Consider the following 21,753-nt stretch of genomic DNA (forward strand, 5'->3'; position numbering starts at 1 on the left):
TGAATCTGGAGTTCCTTTGCAGTGGCTGGAGGCCCAGGCCATTCTTCTTTGCTTGCAAATAAATTGCCCCTTGTCCTATTAATTTCTAAACAAAATCCAACATTATGGTGGCTCACACCTTTAATCTCAGCACTTGGGAGGCTGAGAAGATGGCCTTAAGTTTAAGGCAACCCTGACAGACTGAATTCCAGGTCAACATGGGCTACAGCTAGACTGCCTCAAAAATAATAACTGTTACGTCGTACCAACTAAGCTCTCCTCCATGCACCAAACAAATCTACAGGGCTAGTCTCAGCACTCCTCTTTCAGAGTTTTTATTTTATACCTGTACCATACAGCATGTCTCAAACACTGTACATAACTCCCTAATAAGACAATGCAAAGACAAGAGAAACAAGATGCACCATCACTTATAGTCGTCAAACATTATTGCACTTCTGACAATGTCACAAAGCATTCAGGAAAAGAACTGCAGACTACTTCTAATAGACACACCTTTAAACGACGTAACTGTCCTAAATTATGAGGTGTGGATTTTACAAACATCCCTCTATTAGCGGTAGCGGTGGAGCTGGGGGGCATTGCGCCTTCTCCAAGCTGCAGGACGAGAACCACCAATAGCGTGGTGGAACTTGCGGCCCTTCCCAAGGCCACGACTCCTGCAGAAGTCAGCCCGCGCATCTCCCCGTGCTTGTGGACTGGCTTGGTGATCCACTGGGTGTCAGGATTTCTTCTGACATCTTTATGGAATGGATCAATGAGGATAACCTCAAAGAATTTGTATGTGGATCTTCGCCAACCCAGCAAGAATTCAGGATCTCAGAGCCCCACGGGGATGTCCAGCTCTCTCCTGGCGACAGACTGCAGGCTTGGCCAAACTTCAGCTGGTTGACACCGCGGTGTGCAGGCTTGCCGTAAGCTGCACCTTGGGCACCGGGCGCTTGCGACCACCTACAGGCTTGCCGTAAGCTACACCTTGGGCACCGGGCGCTTGCGACCACCTACAGGCTTGCCGTAAGCTGCACCTTGGGCACCGGGCGCTTGCGACCACCTACAGGCTTGCAGTAAGCTGCACCTTGGGCACCGGGCGCTAGAGACCACCTACAGGCTTGCAGTAAGCTGCACCTTGGGCACCGGGCGCTTGCGACCACCGCGGCGCGCACGGACCCTGGACGTGACGTAGCCTTGCTTGGCCTCGTAGCGCAGCCTGCGCGCCGGTCGGGCCGCGTGGGGCGCCCGGTGCAGCGCCCGGAGCTGGAGCTGGCCGTACTGCCAGCCGCCGACCCGCGCAGGAGGCGCATCACGTCCGACTGCTTCTTCCTCCGCAGCTCCTGGATGTGCTTGTGTGCACCCACGCCCGCTCGGCTCACGTCTGATGGCTGCCGCCAGACGGAAAGGAAGAAGCCTTTCTCCCACCCACGTCCTGTGTTTGAAGAAACACCACATGGTTATTGTCATATCCTGGAACCAGTCACCTCAGGAGTCTGGCGACAGTGGAGGTGGTGGTGGAAGTGAAGGTGGTGGTCTTCCCTCAGTTCACCACATCTGCAAATGTCCTCACAGACAAACCCAGAGGTATGTGACCATGATCGTCCTAAATTCAGTCAGGTTGACCATGAGGAACCGTATAGGATTCTACAAAACCTACACACTAATCCTATATCTTCTTATGACCAAAACCCAAGACGATAGTGTACATCTGAAGTTGCTACATCGTGGAGACCAGGTTCCTGACTCCACCAGCTGAGTGTGGCAACTGTGTTTCAACCCCCGACCCTCACCTTCCAGCTGCGGGCATGGTACCCAGTGTATAGGCCGAATGTACATCTGACTGGGAGGTGCTTTCATTTTATTACTATTTTTGGAAACAGAAACTTGGTTTAAGAAGCTGGAGCTGGAAGGCTTGTTGACTAGCTGTTGGGATGCTGTAAACACAATGCAAAGAGAAGCCATCAATGGTCTTCAGCAGTGGACGCTTCCAGCTTTATATCAGGACAGCCGTGGTAAACGTACCAACTGGTGTAATCGTGGCATGTCTATTATGGCAAAAAACAACTGCCTCTGATTGGCCTTGAGGCCCACTGCATGAGAGGGAATTCATACTTGGTACTGAAAACCTAGTCAAAGGCTTAAGCCCTAGGAGGAAAACTAATACTGTTGTGGGCTAACTGCCTAATGAGTACCCCTAAACATTCATGTTTACGCCCACATATTAATGCTACTCTCCCTTTAGGTTGGAGAAATTTCTCTTTTCAGATTTTTTTTTTTTTTTTTTTTTTTGAGGTAGGGTCTCTGGCTCAGGCTGACCTGGAATTCACTATGTAGTCTCAGGGTGGCCTCAAACTCACAGTGATGTTCCTACCTCTGCCTCCCGAGTGCTGGGATTAAAGGTGTGCGCCACCACACCTGGCTTCTTTTCAGATAGTTGTGACTACTGGGGAGACTCAAACCTCACCACGGTGCTGAGAAGTGACAGTGGTGTGCTCAGCACTACGCGAGACACCTCTACCACACCCTTCAAGGCTCAGGGACCATTGTAGACTAGGTGGCAGAAAGAGTGTCAGAATCAAATGAAGGGGAGGCATGCTTACATTGCTGTCTTCCAGACACAAAGTGGCCTTGGCACTCATGACCTGCATAATAGGAGGGAAAATGATAATATCAAAATAGAAGGGAGACTAGTTGGAAAGAAGAGATTCAGTGGAGGGGCGATTTGGGAGGGGGAAGAGGGTGGTAGAAGGGGATTATGATGGTATACCATCTATATTTATGAAAGTTGTCAATAAAAAGTTAAAAGGAGAAAGAAACTCTTGAATTAAATTTATGTAAGTTAAAGAGTTGGAAAATCATACTATACCTACAGACTAGACGAACCTATTCCTGAAGTTTGGCCTATTTTAAAACAAAAATATCTTGCCCACTGTCTCCTACATGCCCACCTCCCACAGCTTGACAGATCTGGCTCTACCCTCCTTCCTTGGTACACTCAGAGCTTGGTTTTATTTCTACACAGAAACTTTTTTGTGGGGGGGAGGAGGGTAGTCCATCTGAAACAACAATTATTAATTATATTTTATAAAATGTCCAATCTAGATTTATTTTAGCATTTTCAGTTTTCAGATTGTAATAAAGACATCTATATTCTTAGCTGCATTTGGGCATAACTTGGGAATGTTCTTAAACAGTGACATGTTGGGAAGTGTGACTTGAGTGGTCGGAGTCCTGCTGAGAAAGCCATGTCAAAGCAGAACTCAGGGAGTTTGGAAAGCCCACATCCTAGCACGCCCACAGCGCAGCTCTCCGCCATCACCCTCATCCCTCAAAGACCCCGGGGAGGACAGCGCTCATCTCATTCTTCCTCCTGCACTTAGAGGAAGGGTTCTTCCTTAGGTAGCGTGTTACCGTTTGCAGTTGCTCCTAGCGTCAGGGTATGAGTGCACTCACAAACGTTATTCCATGAGAATCTTCCTGCGGTCATGTCCTCCTCTTTGAGGTAAGGATGAGGAAAGGGTAAGCAATGTGAGCAAGGACACTGAGCAAGGAAGTGCTCTGCCCGCCCCCTTGACTGCCTCCCTCCTTGCAGCCTGTTCCCCTGCCCAGAGTGTGCTGCCAGCTCTCATCTTCCCCACTTCACTGATCTCCTCGTGGTATCAGAGACCACGAGACTCAATGGCTTGTCTCTAACAGGTCCCGTAGAAACTCAAGAGAGAATTTTTCCTCTAGTCAGTCATGGCTCAAAAAAAGAGTTATTCTTCATTTAGGAGTGGCTCCATAAACGTTAATGAATTACTAAAGGAGTGAATAACTGAATGAAGTAGCTGAGTTTTCCCAGCCCTTTGAAGGCCATGAGTTAATTCATGCAGTGGTTTAAAGCATGCAGTCCTAGTCAAGAGTTCTTACGAAAAAGTCATCTGGGGCTGGAGAGATGGCTTAGCGGTTAAGCACTTGCCTGTGAAGCCTAAGGACCCTGGTTTGAGGCTCCATTACCCAGGACCCACTTTAGCCAGACGCACAAGGGGGCACACGCATCTGGAGCTCTTTTGCAGTGGCTGGAGGCCCTGGCGTGCCCATTCTCTCTCTCTCTACCTCTTTCTCTCTCTGTCTGTCGCTCTCAAATAAATAAATAAAAATAAAACAACAAAATAATTTTAAAATCCTCTGTTCTCCACGGCAACAAGAGGGCAGCAGGAGGTGGCGAAGTATGCTCTCACAGGACACCAGAAAGCTCTTCCAGAGCACAGCGGTGACTCTGGGGATTTTAACTTTCTGGAAAGAACAAAAATCTCTGGAATACCTCACGTCATCCTTATCATGCGAGCCAAACTCATGATGCCGCAGCCACCACCAGCCCAGGGGGCTTTCCTGACTTCTGCTGGGTGGCTCACCAGAGCTTGAGTGACTTCCCTTTGGCCAGCTCTGGCTGAGGAGTTACTCCTGCCTTGCTGATTGTCACTCAGAGAGAAGGCCTAATGTGTGTGCCTGGGCAGGACCAGGACTCTCCTGTCCCAGGCCATCTGTCTTTCAGGTAAACTGGCCATATAGGTTTAGTTCCAGATGGATGGTTGAAATGGACCTTTCCAGAGTTACAACTCTTTTTTATTTTTTTAGGAAAGCTTTTTTTCTTCTTCTTGGCTTTCAGCCACTGAAGTAACTCCAGATGTATGTGCCACGTTGTGCATCTGGCTTACATGGGTCCTGCGGAATGAACCTGGGTCCTTTGGCTTTGTAGGTGAGCGATTTAACTAGTAGTCATCTAGAGTCCCAACTCTTTTTAAAAAATTTTTTTTGTCTTATTTATTTATTTGAGAGCAACAGACACAGAGAGAAAGAGGAAGAGAAAGAGAGAGAGAATGTGCGTTCCAGGGCCTCCACCCACTGCACACGAACTCCAGATGCATGCGCCCCTTGTGCATCTGGCTAACGTGGGTCCTGGGGAATCGAGCCTCGAACCGGGGTCCTTAGGCTTCACAGGTGAGCTCTTAACCGCTAAGCCATCTCTCCAGCCCCTAGAGTCCCAACTCTTAACAGCAAAGCTTATATCTAACTTTGCCACTGAACTTTTCAATTTTAAGCCAGTAGCAGAGGCGAGTGCTGTGTATGAGCACACACACACACACACACACACACACACACATAGTATACATCCACAATCAGTATTTACGTGTGTGCAAAAGTATGCAGATATACACTCTGTCCTATAGGCTGTATTTTTATGTAATTTTAGTAAACTTGCAAGAAGATACAACATATGCACATGCATGATTCTGTGTGTGCATATATGATTCATATGCGTGTACACACTGTCGTGTTGTGGTTCCTCGTGTTGTCGACCAGGGAGGCCCAGTCTTTTTGGTTTTTTTTCTTCTTTTCCTGTGAACCACATGGCCACGAAGAACTATCTAGGGCCACACTCTGATTGACAGCCCCTCCATCCTTTCAGGACTTTGCAGGGTAGAGGCTCCGTGCGTCCTTCCACAGCACCGGGAGCACTTCTGGGGAACTTTCGGAGGGGCCTGCAGAGGGCCGTGCCAGACCCGCGCGCGCCCCGTCTGCCATGCGGGAGCGCACAGCGGCCTGCAGCGCGCCCCGGGGACGCGCTACCACAGCCCACCGGGAGGAGCCGCAGACCTCGGGCGAGCGCGCGCCGCGGGGGCACGTGACCGGGGCGGGGCCTCGTCCCGGGGGCGGGGCCGCGCGGGCCGCCGACCAGTGGCTGGGCTCGTGGGCGTGGCCTCGGCCCGGGGGCGGGGCCCGGGCTCGCCGCTCGCGCCCTGGTCCCGTCGGCCCGGGTCTGCGGGAATGTGGGCTGGAGCGGTGCGGCCGAGGTGTCGGGGCGCAGCGTGCCGCGGGGTCCGCCCCTGAGCCGGGCGCAGCGGCGCCGCGGAGCGCCATGGCCTGCATCCTGAAGGTAACCCCGCGCGGGCCGCACGCGTGCCCGGCCGGCCCCGGCGCGGCGCGGCGCTCCGAGGGTCGCGGAGCCCGGAGCGGTCCCGCCGCCGCCTCCTCGCCCCGGTGGTCTGTCCCCCGGCCGCGCTCCGCTTTTTGTTGCGCTGGCGGAGGCGCGGGGAGGGCGATCGCTGCCACATGCATTTGGCACAGCCTCGGTGCCGGTGCCCATCGTTGCAGCCGCCTGGCGCCTGCACGGAGGGAGCTGGCTCCATGCAGGGGCGCGCGGGGCTGCGAGCAGATGCCTGGGTGGCAGAGGAGGGGTGCCTCTCGCCAGCCCCGCGGGGCCCGAGGCCTTTCGGAGTGTGGAGGGGTGCATCGGCGGGAACCGAGTGTCTGGCATGGGTGAGGGGCACGCGCTGTGGGAAGGGGAGGAGGCACCGGGGAGACTTCTGAGCCTTTGATGTTGGGAAGGCAAAAAAAAAAAAAAAAAAAAAAAAAAAGAACTTCTGCAGAGGACTACAGGTAGTCTCATAGGAATGAGTTTTCTGTGCCATCTGCCAGTCCCAGATCATGGCAGCTCCACTTGAAAAGTTCACGGAGGATGGTAGTAAGTAGAGCTTTGGGCCTCCTTAGGTTCCTCCATGTGAACAGACGAAATGATTTACCAAGTCCACCCAGCCGCCCACACTGAGCTGAGCGCTTTCTCCAAGGCCCGATTCGGATTCCTCACTTGCGCCGAGCAAGCATCTTTCTGGGTCCACAGCCTTGGGGAGTCAGGTGGTAGGGCTTGATGAAGGCCTTCCTTGGGAAAAACTTCCGTCCTCTTTGGAAACTGAGCCCCCACCCCCATTCCGTTTTGTTCTGTACTGCTGTTCTCCAAGTGCCTAGCCAGACTAAAGCAATCCAGAACATTCACAGTGGCAAGGTTTCCGGGGACCCTGACTGGAGAATGCAGAGGCATTTGTCCCCGACTTGGGGAACCGCTCTTTGTAGTCAAGGACGACATCAGAAAACAACGTGCGTGTGTTTTGTATTGAGGCATACTTGCACTGTTGTCTGCAGGGCAATTTGAAGTCATGGGCTGTCTTAGTTTCCTTGGTGTCCATGACACATACAAGGTCACGTACTAGAATCTGATCCCCTTCTTTGGGATGGAAATTTCTTGTAACTTTTTGAACTTCCTCTGTTTGTTTCAGAATATTTTTCCGGGAAGTAACAAACAGTGGCAAAAATCATGAGGAAATAACACACTAGTATTACCATATGGAAATTTTAGCCTCAAGACTATTAGCATGAGTTCTGAAACTGAAGAGGTTAGAGGAATTGGCCATCCATCCCCCGCCTGGCCCTGGTGCTTTAACTCGCCTCGTTTTTGTGCATGCTCCACATGTCTTTCCTTTGTATGTTTGCAGGGCACTGGTGATGAAACCCAGGGCCTCACTTATGCTGAGCTTGTATCAGGCCACTGAGCAACACCTCTAGCTCCCACAAAACATCTCTAATGCCCATCCAAAGCTGAAACAAACATCTCTAATGCCCATCCAAGGTGACACTGGGATCTGCTCTCACCTCGTGCCTGTTGCTTCTCACACTGAGGACCTAGCCCAGATCTTCATTATCTGTCCTCAGAATTAGTCAAGAGTGCGGACAGGTTATCTGCAGGATGCAGAATGATATTAGTCTGAATTCTGTCTCTGTCTCTGTGTCTCGCCACTGTGTGGCGTGGGACAAGTTACCTGAGTGTCACTGGATGCTAGTTTCTTCACCAGAGGATCAAAACAGTAGTATCTAGTCTATAAAGTTGTTCTGGGGGCGGGTGGGCTGGCACACAGTAGTTCATGGAGGGTTCTTTGTGGTACAAGCATTTAATACGTGATTACTTGATGACATTGACTGTTAGTAGTTGAGATGTATTATCTACTCAGTCTGTTTCATGTAACACATCTTATTGTTGCGTAAACCTCTGAAAGCTAAGGGCTGTAGTTCTGGCCCTACCTTATTAATGAAGGGTCTCACAGTCCTGAGTTTGAGATGTGCCAAGGCACGCACAGGGGTGAGGACACAGGGAACCTACTCTCCCTCAGATTTCACACCTATCCTTACTTTTTTTTTCAAGGTAGGGTCTCACTCTAGCTTAGGCTGACCTGGAATTCACTATTTAGTCTCAGGGAGGTCTTGAACTCACAGCGATCCTCCTACCTCTGCCTCCCAAGTGCTGGGATTAAAGGCGTGCGCCACCACACCCGGATTTTTATCTGTATATTTCAAGGCTGTTCTCTATGCGTTCCCAGGAGACAACTCTATGATGTCCTCATGCCATCCCATGCATTTTTTTTTTTACCTTTAAGCAGCAGGGCACCTTTCTGGTTGGTGGTTTGTGGTGGACCTTTTCCCTGTGTTGTCTTTGAGACTGTGTGTGCTGGTGTGGTTTCAATTGGGAGGCCTGGGATCTGTGTATGCTTAAACCCTTGCCTTTGATTTTAGAGTCACTGGAACTCAGAGCCCACCCTTTCCCATGGCTTTCCTAGGAAAAATATGTGCAACAACATTTATGTTATATTTTATTTTATATCAGATATTAGCATCATTTATGTTATATTTACATTTATAATTAACTAAAATTTTTTGTTTGTTTTTATTTATTTATTTGAGAGTGACAGAGAGAGAAAGAGGCAGATAATTACAGAGAGAATGGGCATGCCAGGGCCTCCAGCCACTGCAGATGAACTCCAGATGCGTGTGCCCCCTTGTGTATGGGTCCTGGGCTTCACAAGCAAGTGCTTAACTGCTAAGCCATCTCTCCAGCCCCATTTATAATTGATTTTGAACAGGGTTATCATAAGGGTGAAGTCATTGGCCTTTTGTTATGGTTTAGTTTTATGATTTCTTTTTTGGCGTTTTTAAAAACTTTATTTTGTCATTTTTATTTATTTATTTGAGAGTGACAGACAGAGGGAGAAAGAGGCAGATAGAGAGAGGGAGAGAGAATGGGCGTGCCAGGGCTTCCAGCCACTGCAAATGAACTCCAGATGTGTGCGCCCCCTTGTGAATCTGGTTAACATGGGTCCTGGGGAGTCGAACCTTGAACTTGGGTCCTTAGGCTTCACAGGCAAGTGCTTAACCGCTAAGCCATCTCTGCAGCCCTTTTTTGGTGTTTTTTTTTGAGGTGGGGTCTTACTCTAGCCAAGGCTGACCAAGCTGACCAGGAATTCACTATGCTGTCTCTGGGTGGCCTCGAACTCATGGTGATCCTCCTACCTCTGCCTCCTGAGTGCTGGGATTAAAGGTGTGCACCCCCACACCCGGCTTCATGAAATATTTTCTGTGGTGTAATATCCTCAGTGGGTGCTGGCAACCAGGGTAGGAAGCACTCTCTCAGCTTCCGGGCCTGAGCATGACAATCAAACTGACAAAAGCTTGATTAGGAAGAGAAAAATATGCACCTTAAGTTTATATTTTTGTATGAAAACAGAGGGCTTCATACACATCTGTGCAATGTGTGTGCAAACATCATAAACATGTGAAATGCATACCCAGAGAAGGGAATGGGTATGAGAACTTGTATACCATTTAATAAAGAACAGTACATTATGGAGGTATGAGTAGTCAAAGACAAAGGGAGCTTGGTGCAGACAAGTCCATCCTTTTAACATTGTGACAAGACATTACCATCTACAAAGTGAACACTTGAGAACCGTGCAGTGAAGTTACAAAACAAAATAGCTTTAAAAAATCCCATTATGTTTTACGTTTATGATTCTTTGTTGTGCTGCATCCATAGCTGTCCTTGGCGTTATTCAGCCTTGGGCTTGAAGTTCGACATACTGGCTAGGTTGTAAGTGGTAGGAATGTAGACGTCATGGAGGGGCAATGGGAAATAAAGTTCTTTTGAAAGTGAGTTTGTTGGAACTGATTTATCTTGGTACCAACTCTCCATCCTTGATAATGAGCAGGGTCTCTTCCTGCTGTAAAAGAGGCACATTTTCCAGTGAGTTGCTTTTCTGATGAGTTCTCACGTGACTGTGAGAAGAATAAAACAGTCACTGCATCTGGAAGGCATAATGGAAGCCTGGAGCCAGAGAGCAACGACCCCGTTAGGGAGTCGTCAAGGTAGGCTTCCCAGTCATGATGCTAGAGCTGGGCAGAATTCACTGTCAGGGTGCTTGGGTTGTGCAGAGATAACTTTTGTGACAACATCAGCTTTACTCTGGGGGTGAAGCTGTACTTTCTCACTGGGTCATTGAAGTAGATTGTACTATCCCTTTTTGCATATGAGAAAACTGTGAGAGAGAGATGCTAATTAATTAAACTCTCATCTTTGGCTGTGCCAAAGTGACTCTCAGATTTGGAATCTCTTAAGACGAGAAGCCAGTGGTAGAGACTTTGGGATGTAGAGCTGTTCCTTCAGTACACCACGTGTGTGTTGAGGGTCCCTTCTGACTCTGCACAGGGGTCTATTCTACAGAACTGTGATGACTTGACAGTCATTTGATCGGAATACATACCCCCTCCATGTTGTGTGGGCAGTGAAGCCAAAACTCTGTGAGCCTTCATGATGTCTCTGTCACTTACTGATCGTTGAACCCCAAGCCAGGTTTTTGATTATAATGCCTAAGTTTCCCAACTGGGGTAATCCAACATTCCTCCACAGGCTGCTGTTGGGATAACAAAAGAGTATCTGTGTGTTTGTTATTCTGGAGGAATCATAACTCACAATCTCAGCAGGTACATTTACTTTTTAACTTTTTTATTTTTATTTATTTATTTGACAGAGATGGGCAAAGAGGCAGAGTGTGACTATGGGTGTGTCAGGACCTCCTTCCCTTGCAAACAGACTCCAGATGCATATGCCATTTAGTGTATCTGGCTTGATGTGCTGTAGCAGACAGCTTCAGGTTCGCTGAGATAAACTTCCAGACCAGGCACAGCTATGGAGGAAGGGATATTTATTGAAGCTTACAGATCCAGGGGAAGTTCTACAAATGGCAGAACAAGCTGGCCTGCCTTCACAGGGCCAAGCATACAGAGAGAAGTACAAGCCTAAAGGTCAAAAGCCACAGCACCCTTCAGGAACTCCAGCTAGGCACACTTTGCATATCTTTAGATTGAAATCTGAAACCCACCACCACACCTTAAGATCCACCCAGTGACACTGCCTCTAGCCAGGTGGCTGCAGATGCAAACTATAAACAAACAACTGAATATATTGGGGGCCACCTATTCTATTCAAACCACCACATTCTGCCCCTGGCCCCAAATAGATTTATAGCCATCACACATTGTAAATTGTACTCAGTTCAATTTCAAAAGTCCTCACAGTCTTGACCAATTTAAGATAGTAAGTCCTGTAAAACCAAAAAGTTAAACATTTCTAGCATATAAAGGCACAGAGTAAACATTTTCAACTGGAATAAGGCATAGCAAGGAGAGACTAAAACAATGCAAACTCAACCACCATCAAACAAACATCAAACTTCTGCAGTTCAAGTCCAGTACAACCAGAGACTGATAGTCTCCAGATTTTCCAATTCTGCCCCTCCAGCGGGGCAGAATAGCTGGGGAACACTTCCATCGTAGGCCAACAGTGTGCTCTATGGTACCCCTTGCATAATCCTAGTAAGCCCCAAATCTTCAGGTACTCATGCAAGTCACAGTCCAATTCCAAAGGCTCTTTCAGCCTATCAGGGCACCAAGCCCTATCTCGCGCTGCATTTCAGTAGTGGCTCCTGGAACTGTGTGCAAGTCACGACCACTCCACGCATTTTTCATGCTTCTGAAACCAATACAGTTGTGCAGGACACAGCCATATTCTTAATTCAGGGATGAAACAAATCATAGCCTTGAAAAGCAGGTTCCTTCTCTATTCAACTCTTACCAAAAGTGTTTACATTTCTATGATAGTCTTTCCTCAGGCATCCTTTCCATGGTAAAGCAATTGGACCATCTTCCTTAAGATTGCTAATGTGTTTGACAATAGCAGATTCAGTAACTTAAAACCAGTCTCAGTGCCTGTAATTTTAACTTGCTTGAGGTTTTCCAGCTTAAAATCTTAAATCTCTCAGTCCAACATCTCTAGCCAAGCACATCAGTTCATAACAAATGTAACCTTGATCAAACTGTCTGGGCCTGGGCAGCAGGATGCAGCCAGCCCTTTTGCCAGTAGCTCAGTTCCAATAAAGTCCTCTGCAGTCTTTTCTTCCCCTTAGAAAGCTCATAAGCCAAGCCTCAAAGTTCAGTGCTGTCTGCACTTAGCATTCTCAGACTGTCATCAGAATAGCCCATAAAACTTGGCTTACCACTCCAGAAGACATCTTCAGTTGCAAGCACTATGTCCATGCCCATTCCTCCAAAACAAAGGTTCCAAAAGATCAACATCCACATGGTCATGTTCATCTCACCCCACTTCTCAAACCAAGTTTTGTAGCAGACAGCTTCAGGTTGAGATAAACTTCCAGAGCAGGCACAGCTATGGAGGAAGGGATATTTATTGAAGCTTACAGATCCAGGGTAAGTTCCATAAATGGCAGAAGAAGCTGGCCTGCCTTCACAGGACTAAACACACAGAGAGAGAAGCCCAAGCCTAAAGGTCAAAAGCCACAGCACACTTTGCATATCTTTAGATTGAAATCTGAAACCCACCACCACACCTTAAGATCCACCTAGTGACACTGCCTCCAGCCAGGTGGCTGCAGATGCAAACTATAAACAAACAACTGAATATATTGGGGGCCACCTATTCTATTCAAACCAGCACATGTGGGTACTGTGGAATCAAACCCAGGCCATCAGGCTTTGCATGCAAGCACCTTTAACCACTGAGCCATAAGGGGAGTATCCTTTCAAGCTCCTTCCCTCCCTGTAACAGAATGTTGTCTGACTCCATCATGTGCAGGCCACCACAGCGGCTGTGTGTTCATGAGTGCGGTGGTTTTGGTGTGTTTGGGCGACCATGTTATACAGCGCTGCTCCACCCAAGCTGTTACATTCTTTCTGTCTCATCTTCTGTGATGTTCCTTGAGCCTTTGGAGGGGGTCTAAATTCATTTCTTGCTATGTTCCTTGGTGACCTTCTCTGGGTAGCTCTGCTGTGCAGCTGATAGGCAGTTCTAGAGCCCCTCTTTCCATTAAGTGGGTCTGAGGTCTCCCAGCACACTTGTGCTCTCAGCTGAGTCCTCGTCCTTCAACTGCCCAGCAAGGAGAGAGCTCAGGGAGAACCTCATGGGTGTTCAGCCTTGGAAATTCACCGTGTATTTGTTAAGAGGGAAGTGAAATTTTGCACTTAACATCAGCCAGTTGCCTTTCTTCTAAGTTTTAAGTATTTTCTATAATAAAAGCCATTAATGTTGTCTTACATAATTTTGACTGGTTCAGCAAGTGCTTTTTGAGAACAGTATCTCTGCATAGCTGTGATATGTAACACATGCTTGGTGAATCACATTGAGTGCTGTGTCTAGTACTGAGGTGCATGTTGAGTGGATATGTGAACACAGGACTTGTGAGTTAATTCTTCCATGAAGGTTATGCTTTGCTAGTTGTGTGAGACTTGTGAACATGACATTGTTTGTTAACAAAAAAAGCATAGATATATGACTGAGCTATTTTTTTTAATTTTTATTTATTTATTTGAGAGCGACAGACACAGAGAGAAAGACAGATAGAGGGAGAGAGAGAGAATGGGCGCGCCAGGGCTTCCAGCCTCTGCAAACGAACTCCAGACGCGAGCGCCCCCTTGTGCATCTGGCTAACGTGGGACCTGGGGAACCGAGCCTCGAACCGGGGTCCTTAGGCTTCACAGGCAAGCGCTTAACCGCTAAGCCATCTCTCCAGCCCAACTGAGCTATTTTTTATTACTTGATTTTAAATTTTTTAAAGGTTATACTCTTCAATTCCCTTTGCCCTGCCCCCATTCCACTGAGGGCCCTCCTCTGGGGTTGTTGGTATTCACTGCTGGGCCATGAATGCACCAGTCAGTCTCAGTCTCTCTGTCTGTCTCTTTATTAACCCCCCCCCTCTCTCCCTCTCTCTCTCTCTCTGTCTGTCTCTGTGTGTGTGTGTTTGTGTGTGGTGGGGAAATGCCTCGGGATATTCTTACCCACACAGTGGCTCTCAGTCTTTCCACCCCTCTCTTCCACAATACTTCCTGAGCCTTGCCAGGCATGCTGGAAGTCTGATTTAATGGTGAGCTCTCAGCAGCCTCTGGATTTCTGCTTTGATGAACTTTGAGTAACCACAGTGTCTGTCTATCTTCCTGGAGCTAGGTGTCAGGCTAGTAGTGAGAGCAGTACTCATGTTAAAATGGCCACTTCCTCTGCAGTGTCTCCTGGGCCTTGGCAGATGCCTGCCATTATCTTTTCTTGTCACATGTCCTCATACATATATGCAATTGGTAGGAAACTGGGTGTTTGGTGATGTCAAGGTCCAAACTTAGCATCTTCTCATGTGTTCTTCCTCTCTGAGCTTAGACTGAGCCCTTCACTATGCAGCTTCAGTTGTGTCTTGGATCTGCCCTTTCTTCTCCATCCTTATTCTAGAACCCCATGTTTGATCTGTCCTTTGAACAGCCTCCTTTTCTTGAAACTTTTCCTATTTTTGCCCATTTAACTTTCCTTGTCACTCCCAGAGACTTTGGCTCTTTGAGTCATGTGTAGGTTTAAATGCTTATCTTGGCTCTCTGAGCGCTGTGTGATAATCCTGTTTAGTATGGCATCTAAATTCTTTCGGGCTCTGGTTCATGTCTACATATCAGGTTTCACCCCCATCCCTACTTTCCCATGGCCTCCACACTTACCCAGTGTGCTTCAGCTTCTCTGAGGCTGGACTAGCCTGTTCCAGCTGTGAGATCTTTGTCACAATTTCTGTATCTGTGGAATGGTGGTGAAGAATGAAGAAACTATGTTCCCTGTCATCCTGGAGCCACTAGCTGTTGTATTGTTGTACACGCCTTTCCCTGCAGGAAATCCTGTGCTCACCCTGTCTCCACTGACAGAAGTTCTGCTTCTCTTTTAGCACCTATCTCTGCATTATATCCGCTGTGAAAGGCCTCCTCTGGCCTCCAGTGGTTCATCTCCTGTCGCTGTAGCAACAGGACCTATCCTGGTTGGTCAATGACCTGTTGCATGCCAGCCCTGTCTGCCCGATTCTGAACTCATAGTGGAGGGGACAACCAGCCACTATTTTTGCCCTCTGAAGGACTACAGACTCATTAGGGGGTAAATAGTTATGAAATGAAAGCAATGAAAGGTGTGAAAGCTAGAGCATTGGGTGGGCTGTAAGGTGAAGTGATTTAGTGTCTAAGCTGGGTCTCAGCTGAGAAAGGTCTGCCTTACTCCCTAAGAACTAGCCTGTCTTTCAGTACGTGCTGCTGAATTCATAGATGGTGTCACTAAATTTTCCTGAGATGCCAGTTACGGGATGAGCAAAACCTACCTTGTGTAGGCAGCATAACTGTTCGTGGATGTAGTGTGGTTGTTGTATCCTCATGTAGAGCAAGCAACGGATGGTTCATCACTCACTTTGGTCTTGAAAATGCCTTCAGCATCTTTCTTGGTCTATTATTGCTCCGCCTAGCAAATCGGCAGCCAGTTTGAGGTCTGGTGGGAGTGGAAGGAAGAAAAAAATGGGCTGTAGAGGAGCTGCTTAACTTCACTCATGATCATTTTGGTAACCATGCTTAACAGAAGCAAACAAAAATATACAAAAAAAAAAAAAACCAAACCAAAAACCAGGCCTGGAGAGATCTCTGAGTTGGTGAAGTGCTTGAGGACCTGAGTTTGATCTATGGTACCCACATAGAAATGCTAGGAATGATCGTGTGCCCTGGGGAGGTAGAGACAAGAGGGTCCCTGGGCTTGCTGCTGGCTAGTCTGGACTAAGGCCCATGAAGGACCTTGTCTCATAAAATGATGGATGGTGTCCTTGAGGATGCCACCAAGGTTGTCCTCTCTCCTCACACACATGCACACACTTGTGCACATGTATTCACCACACAGTGCAACCAGACACACATGAATATGCATGCGTGCGCACACATGTCACACACACGTGTAGAGAGAGAAAAGAAAAGAAAGAAAGAAACAGACAAACGGTCTCAGGAGTGTCTGAGGGCCAGCGAGCCGCTGATGTTGCCCTGCGCGTGGCTGTGCCGTGGGGAGCAAGTGGCTGGTGTGGAAGCGGTGCTGTCCCTGGAAGGAGACCGTGGCACTGGTCGTTACCGTTTGTGGCACGGCCAGGTGTCCCGGCCGGCCCGGGGCTGAGGAAGCCGCTCAGGTGAAGACGCTGAATCTCGGCCGAGGTGCTGAGGTTGACCCCAGGCGGTCGCGTTGGGGGAAGTGAATGTTTTATTTGACCATCTTCTACCCTGGCGGATACTCACTCTGGGCAGTTTCCTTATATCTGCCTGGTGAGGACCACTTTGCATATTTTAAACCAAGATTATTTAAAGGAGAAACAGAGTGAGTAAATGTGGGTGCCTCAGGGCCTCTTGCCACTGCAGATGAACACCAAATACACACACCACTTTATGTGGGCACTGAGGAACTGAACTTGGACCAGTAAGCTTTGTTAGCAAGTACCTCTAACCCCTGGGCCCTTTCCCCATCTTTGCACATTTTTAAAGGTTTTTTTAATTAAATTTTTTTTTTTTTTTATTTGCGTTGTGTGTGTGGTGTGGCATGCCAGGTTATCTTGCCACTGCAAACAAACACCAGAGGCATGTACCACTTTTGGCTTTACATAGGCACTGGGGAATTGAACCTGGGCTGACAGGCTTTTCAAACAAGTACCTTTATCCACTAAGCCATCTCCCAAGCCCCTCAAGTCTTCCTTTGGGATAGGTGAACTAAATGAGTTAGAGGAACCAGAGAGACTCTGTGAGGAGGGAGTTTCCATTCTGTGCCTAAGGGTGAATAGACATGGGCCCCCACCCCCATGTGTCAGGGAGAGTAGGGTAGGACTGAGGGAGAGGGTAAGAATGAGGGAGAGGATGGTATAAGATTGTCAGGGCCCCTCTAAGGCTCGGGGCAGAGGCACCAGCACTTTTGTACTTACTACATCATATTCATTTTCTTAGAGGTCCAGAAATTGTATGATCTTCAGACTCTTTCTCTCTTCAGTCCTCCCTAGGTGTGGGCAAACGAAAAGAGAGAATCTCGTGACTACACTGCATATCTGTGTGCTGCACACGTATGAAGCGGGGATGGCCACTTCACTATTTACATTATTAATAATAATAACCGCCGGAGTGGAGACATGCACCTTGGAACCTGGGTAGTAAGAAGGGGTTTAGATGTGAGAATAGAGGAAGTCTGCTCTTGAACCCCCCAGTTCTGAAGTCTCTCCAAGCGGCTAGCTGCTTCTGAGAATGCATGCATCTGGGCACTGGAAGAGTCCTCTTTGTTTGCCGGTTTTAGGGAGAAGTGGAGAGAGGCATTTCTTTAACTGGAGAGAGAGGTTTACAAGTGCTTCCAGGACCCCATTTCTGAAAGCTGCTCTTCGCTTGCTGCTGGTTGTTCGGGGCTCGCTATTCAGGCTGTGCATTAAGGGGCCTGTTGCTCCTCGCTGTTCGGAGGTGCAGCTCTTAGATCCTTTACTGCCAATTAACACCTCCACCGGGAGAGGGAGAGGGCAGGGAAGACCTGGGGCTGGTTAATCCCTCTCCTTGTTAGCAGCTCTCTGAAGGGTGGGTGAGCTGAAGGGATTTGGGGAGCGCTTCCTGTTCTGGAGCTGCCTCAGTTCAGCAGCAGAGAGGGGGGCTCTGCTTGGGATTTTGAACAGATTGCAAGTGCTTAAGTCAGAAACAGTCTATGATCTCAAGAGACTTCAATAAACAGCAGCCTGTGGGGGTAGGTAACATTCTTTGAGAGCCCCTTTGCCCCACATACCATATCTCCAGGCACTCTTTCATTTCCTGTGTGATGTGGCGGAGGGGAGGCCCACACATCTGGTACTTGGGAAAGTGAGGAGATGTTAACCCCTAAAAAGACTGCTGGGGGTGGGTAGGAAAAGGAGCCCTAGCTGAAGTTATTCTGTTTGTGAAAAAAACCACAAACTCTATGCCTGTAATAAATAAATATGCATCCATACTTGCTGAAATCTTAATGTTTACTCAGATTTGAAAACTGTTGCATCTCAAGTCTTTTTCTGGAAAAGACGTTTTAGTTTCAAAGGCTGTTGTTTTTCTTAGTGAATTTGTTAGTGAAGAATGTCTTTGGGGACAGGGAGGATGGCTGTGGGGAAAGGTGCTTGCCGTGCAATCGTGAGGCCCTGAGTTCACATCCCCAGCACCCAGCTAGGAGCTGGAAGTGGAGTCCCTGCCTTAGTCTTAGGCCTGGGGAGGCCAAGGCAGGGCTCCCACAGGGCGTGCTGGCTACTCAAGGGGAACTGGTGAGCTGCAGGTTCAGTGCAAGCCCTTGTCTCAACAAACAAGGTGGGTGCTTGGGGGTGACTCAGTGGATTAAGCTTTAACTGCACAAGCGTGACTACCTGAGTTTAGATCCCTAGACCTCACATAAAAGCTGCGACGGGCTTCCGCAGTCCCAGAATCCCATGAAGCATGGGAGGCGGAGGCAGAAGAATTTCTTAGAAACTTGTGTGTTCAGCTCCCCTGACTAAGGGAGTGGGGAACAAGAGACCTGGCCTCCAATACACATGTGCAGGCACACCATGCCCACCCCACGCACACACACGAGCGTGGTTTGGGTCAGGTATGAAAGGGCAGTGGTTCAGCAACTCGCTGTGAGCACACGGGAACTGCAAGTGACGTGTGCGTGTCCCGAGTCGGGAGTGAGTCCGAGTCTGGGACTCGACCCTCATGCTGGAGCTCATCTTTTATGTCAAGGACTGGAAAACACAAATGTTCCTCTCCTCTGCACAGGCAGGGTTTGCGCCTGACGGGAGCAGGACTGTGATTACTGGTGTCTTGTTTGGGGCAGGTTTGACCCCAACAGTAGGCTTTAAAGAAAGAGAAGTGAAACCTGTCTTGGAAGAGTTTTCCTAATCTACCAGGGAGAATGTTTGGGAAGCCGCTGTCGCTCTCTGTAGGGTGTGGGCAGTAGAAAGCCCGGGAGGTGCAGTGTCAGACCGAGCCTGGCTCGAAGCCCATTGCAGCGCTGAGCATGTGTGCGGGGTAGCGTCATACCCCGGGTGAGTCTTGGTGGTGGAGCTCACCATCAGAAGTGTATGTGACCATTTAGGAGCTATGTAGATATGATTCTCTCTTCTTTTCCTCCTTTGTTCCCTCCCTTCCTCTTCTCTCTCCTCTCTTTCCTCTTACTTTTGCATAGGGTCTTACTACTGTAATTCAGGCTAGCCTCAAGCAGTGATGCTCCTATCTAAGCCTCTTGATTGCTAGGGTCATAGACTGTACCTGGTGCTACTTGTACATTCTCTAAGAACCACATTAAAAGAAGAATGAGGGCTGGAGAGATGGCTTAGCGGTTAAGTACTTGCCTGTGAAGTCTAAGGACTCTGGTTCGAAGCTCGATTCCCCAGGACCCATGTTAGCAAATGCATAAGGGGGCGCACATGTCTGGAGTTCGTTTGCAGTGGCTGGAGCCCCTGGTGTGCCCATTCTCTCTCTCTCTCTCTGCCTACTTCTCTGTCTGTTGCTCTCAAATAAATAAATTTTGAAAAAAGATAAAAGAAGAATGAGGAGAAGGAGAAGTAGGATGCAGAATTTACTTTAATAATATATTTTATATAACAGCCTATCCAAAATGTTTTCACTTCAACACATAATCATTTTAAATTATCCATGAAATATTTACATCCTTTTTGCTTAAGGATATTTGAAGACTTAGTGAATATTTTACAACAACAACATATCCCAAGTTATGCTGAATTTCTCTTAGAGGTACTGACCTGTATTTGTATTTCACTCATGTGGAGAAGTAGATCCCTACGTGTCTTGCTTCACTTGTGTTGAAATAATTTCCAATAAGCAAATGGGCCATTTTGTTTTCAAATATAAATTAAGTAATAAATTAAAAAAATAAATGAAGGACTATAAATCAAAAATGAAATTAGATTAAAACTGTGATGTGATATGATGCCCAGTGTCCACATATGGGTAGTGCCTGCTGGGTGGCTGGGGAGTGGAGGGCCACCAGCTCAGGACAGGCCAAAGATAAGCAAGTCAGGAGAGTCTGACCCAGGCGCATCTGTGAGCCTTTGATGAGATCTCACCCTAAGTGGGGTCCTGGTCCAAATCCCTCCAGATGTTACACAGATGTGAATTCTCCCCTGGGGCTGTTCTTTACAGGGTGTGCTGGCTGAACTCTTTGGTCTCAGGGTGGTAGTGTGAACTCCTGGGGCTCTGAGTAGAGGCAGACACCATCCGCTGCAGGAGGCAGGGCACTGCGCCAGTGGGTGGGAGCAATCTGGCTGCTGCCCTCGATCCACCTGAGTGCAGGGGAGGTGTCTAGGGGTCCTCTGTGCCCATTGTTTATTTCTCAGTGTGTACTTGTGTGCATGTAAATCAGCTACTTGCTAAGAGACAGGTGTTCTATGGGGCTTAGAGCAAATTGGTTTGTGCATGCAGCTCTGACTTGATTCCACTTCTGTGATATGTTTACGTCCTGGTTCAACAACTTTTTCTAGGTCATAGAGTACTAGCAAGCTTTTAAAAATTATTTTTGTTAATTTTTTACGTGTTTACAATGTGTAGTGCCCTCTCTACATTCTTCCCCCATCCCCTTTTCTTGTCCCCCCTCCCACTCTTGTTAACTCCTTCCCCTCCCAACTAGACCCTCTCCCACTTTCATGTCTTTCCAGCTTTTCTGGCCCACTGGATTTAACTAGTGTTGCTTTCATGAGCAGAGCATGGGTGAGTGTTGTTTTAAAAATTTTATTTCTAGGCTGGAGAGATGGCTTAGCGGTTGAGCGCTTGCCTACGAAGCCTAAGGACCCCAGTTTGAGGCTTGATTCCCCAGGACCCACGTTAGCCAGATGCACAAGGGGGCGCACGCGTCTGGAGTTCGTTTGCATCGGCTAGAGGCCCTGGCGCGCCCATTCTCTCTCTCTCTCTGCCTCTTTCTCTCTGACTGTCACTCTCAAATAAATAAATGAAAATAAACAAAAAATTAAAAAAATTTATTTTTCTTATTTATTTTTATTTGAGACAGAGAGAGAGAGAGAGAGAGAGAGAGAGAGAGAGAGAGACAGACAGACAGAGAGAGAGAAACAGGGAGAGAAAGAGAGAGAGAATGGGTGCATCAGGGCCTCTAGCCACTGCAGATGAACTCTATACACATGTGCCACCATGTGCATCTGGCTTATCTGGGACCTGGAGAATTGAACCTGGGTCCGTAGGCTTCACAAGCAAGTGTCTTAACTGCTAAGCCATCTCTCCAGCCCACTGTTGCTGTTGTTTTAACTATGAGCAAACCTCTGATTATAAGGACAGATTGTCCATTTGCCAAGTGTCATCTCATCTCGCTGCTCAGTGTCCCAAGGAGGGGCAGCTGCTGCTCATTTCTGGATTGCACGGGGTCAGCCTCAACATACCACATCCAGCTCAGGAGATGGCCGTGGAGCTGCAGAAGGTGCAGAGAAGGGATTTGAACCCATAATTTTATAGGAGATTTAGGTCTATTTAGAAATTGCAGCCTAGTTCGATTCAATTACTGTTAGACACTGTACCTACCTCATGTCTTCCTCCAGTGCTCTCCTCAAGTCTGGCCCTCTCTGAGACTGAGGCTCTCAGGGCTGGGACAGAAATTAACCCTTCATCTGATTATGGGAAATCAGTCTGTGATGACCAGAAGCCCAGGAATTTAGTTTCTGCTGATTGCATGTCAAGTCCTTCCCCATTCTACACACCCCCCAATTTCTCGTAGCTAATGGAGAAAAGAGGGAGGGGGCCGTGCAG

The 21,753-nt window shown here is 48.1% G+C and overlaps 1 protein-coding gene and 1 pseudogene across 5 annotated transcripts in view; one reads left to right on the forward strand and one right to left on the reverse strand.

Moving 5' to 3' along the window:
* Window positions 1–553: 553 nt before the first annotated feature.
* Window positions 554–3,307, reverse strand: LOC123456063 (annotated as a pseudogene).
* A 2,540-nt stretch (window positions 3,308–5,847) lies between these two features.
* Window positions 5,848–21,753, forward strand: part of St6galnac3 (ST6 N-acetylgalactosaminide alpha-2,6-sialyltransferase 3) — a 551,413-nt gene continuing 535,507 nt past the window's right edge. For all 5 annotated transcript variants that reach the window (XM_045138458.1, XM_045138459.1, XM_045138460.1 and 2 more), the window contains exon 1: window positions 5,848–5,908. In XM_045138458.1, coding sequence (XP_044994393.1) covers window positions 5,891–5,908 — 18 coding nt within the window. In that variant the 5' untranslated portion in view covers window positions 5,848–5,890. The remainder of the gene's footprint in view (window positions 5,909–21,753) is intronic.

The sequence above is a fragment of the Jaculus jaculus genome, chromosome 19, assembly GCF_020740685.1.
Source record: "Jaculus jaculus isolate mJacJac1 chromosome 19, mJacJac1.mat.Y.cur, whole genome shotgun sequence".
NCBI classification, from domain to species: domain Eukaryota; kingdom Metazoa; phylum Chordata; class Mammalia; order Rodentia; family Dipodidae; genus Jaculus; species Jaculus jaculus.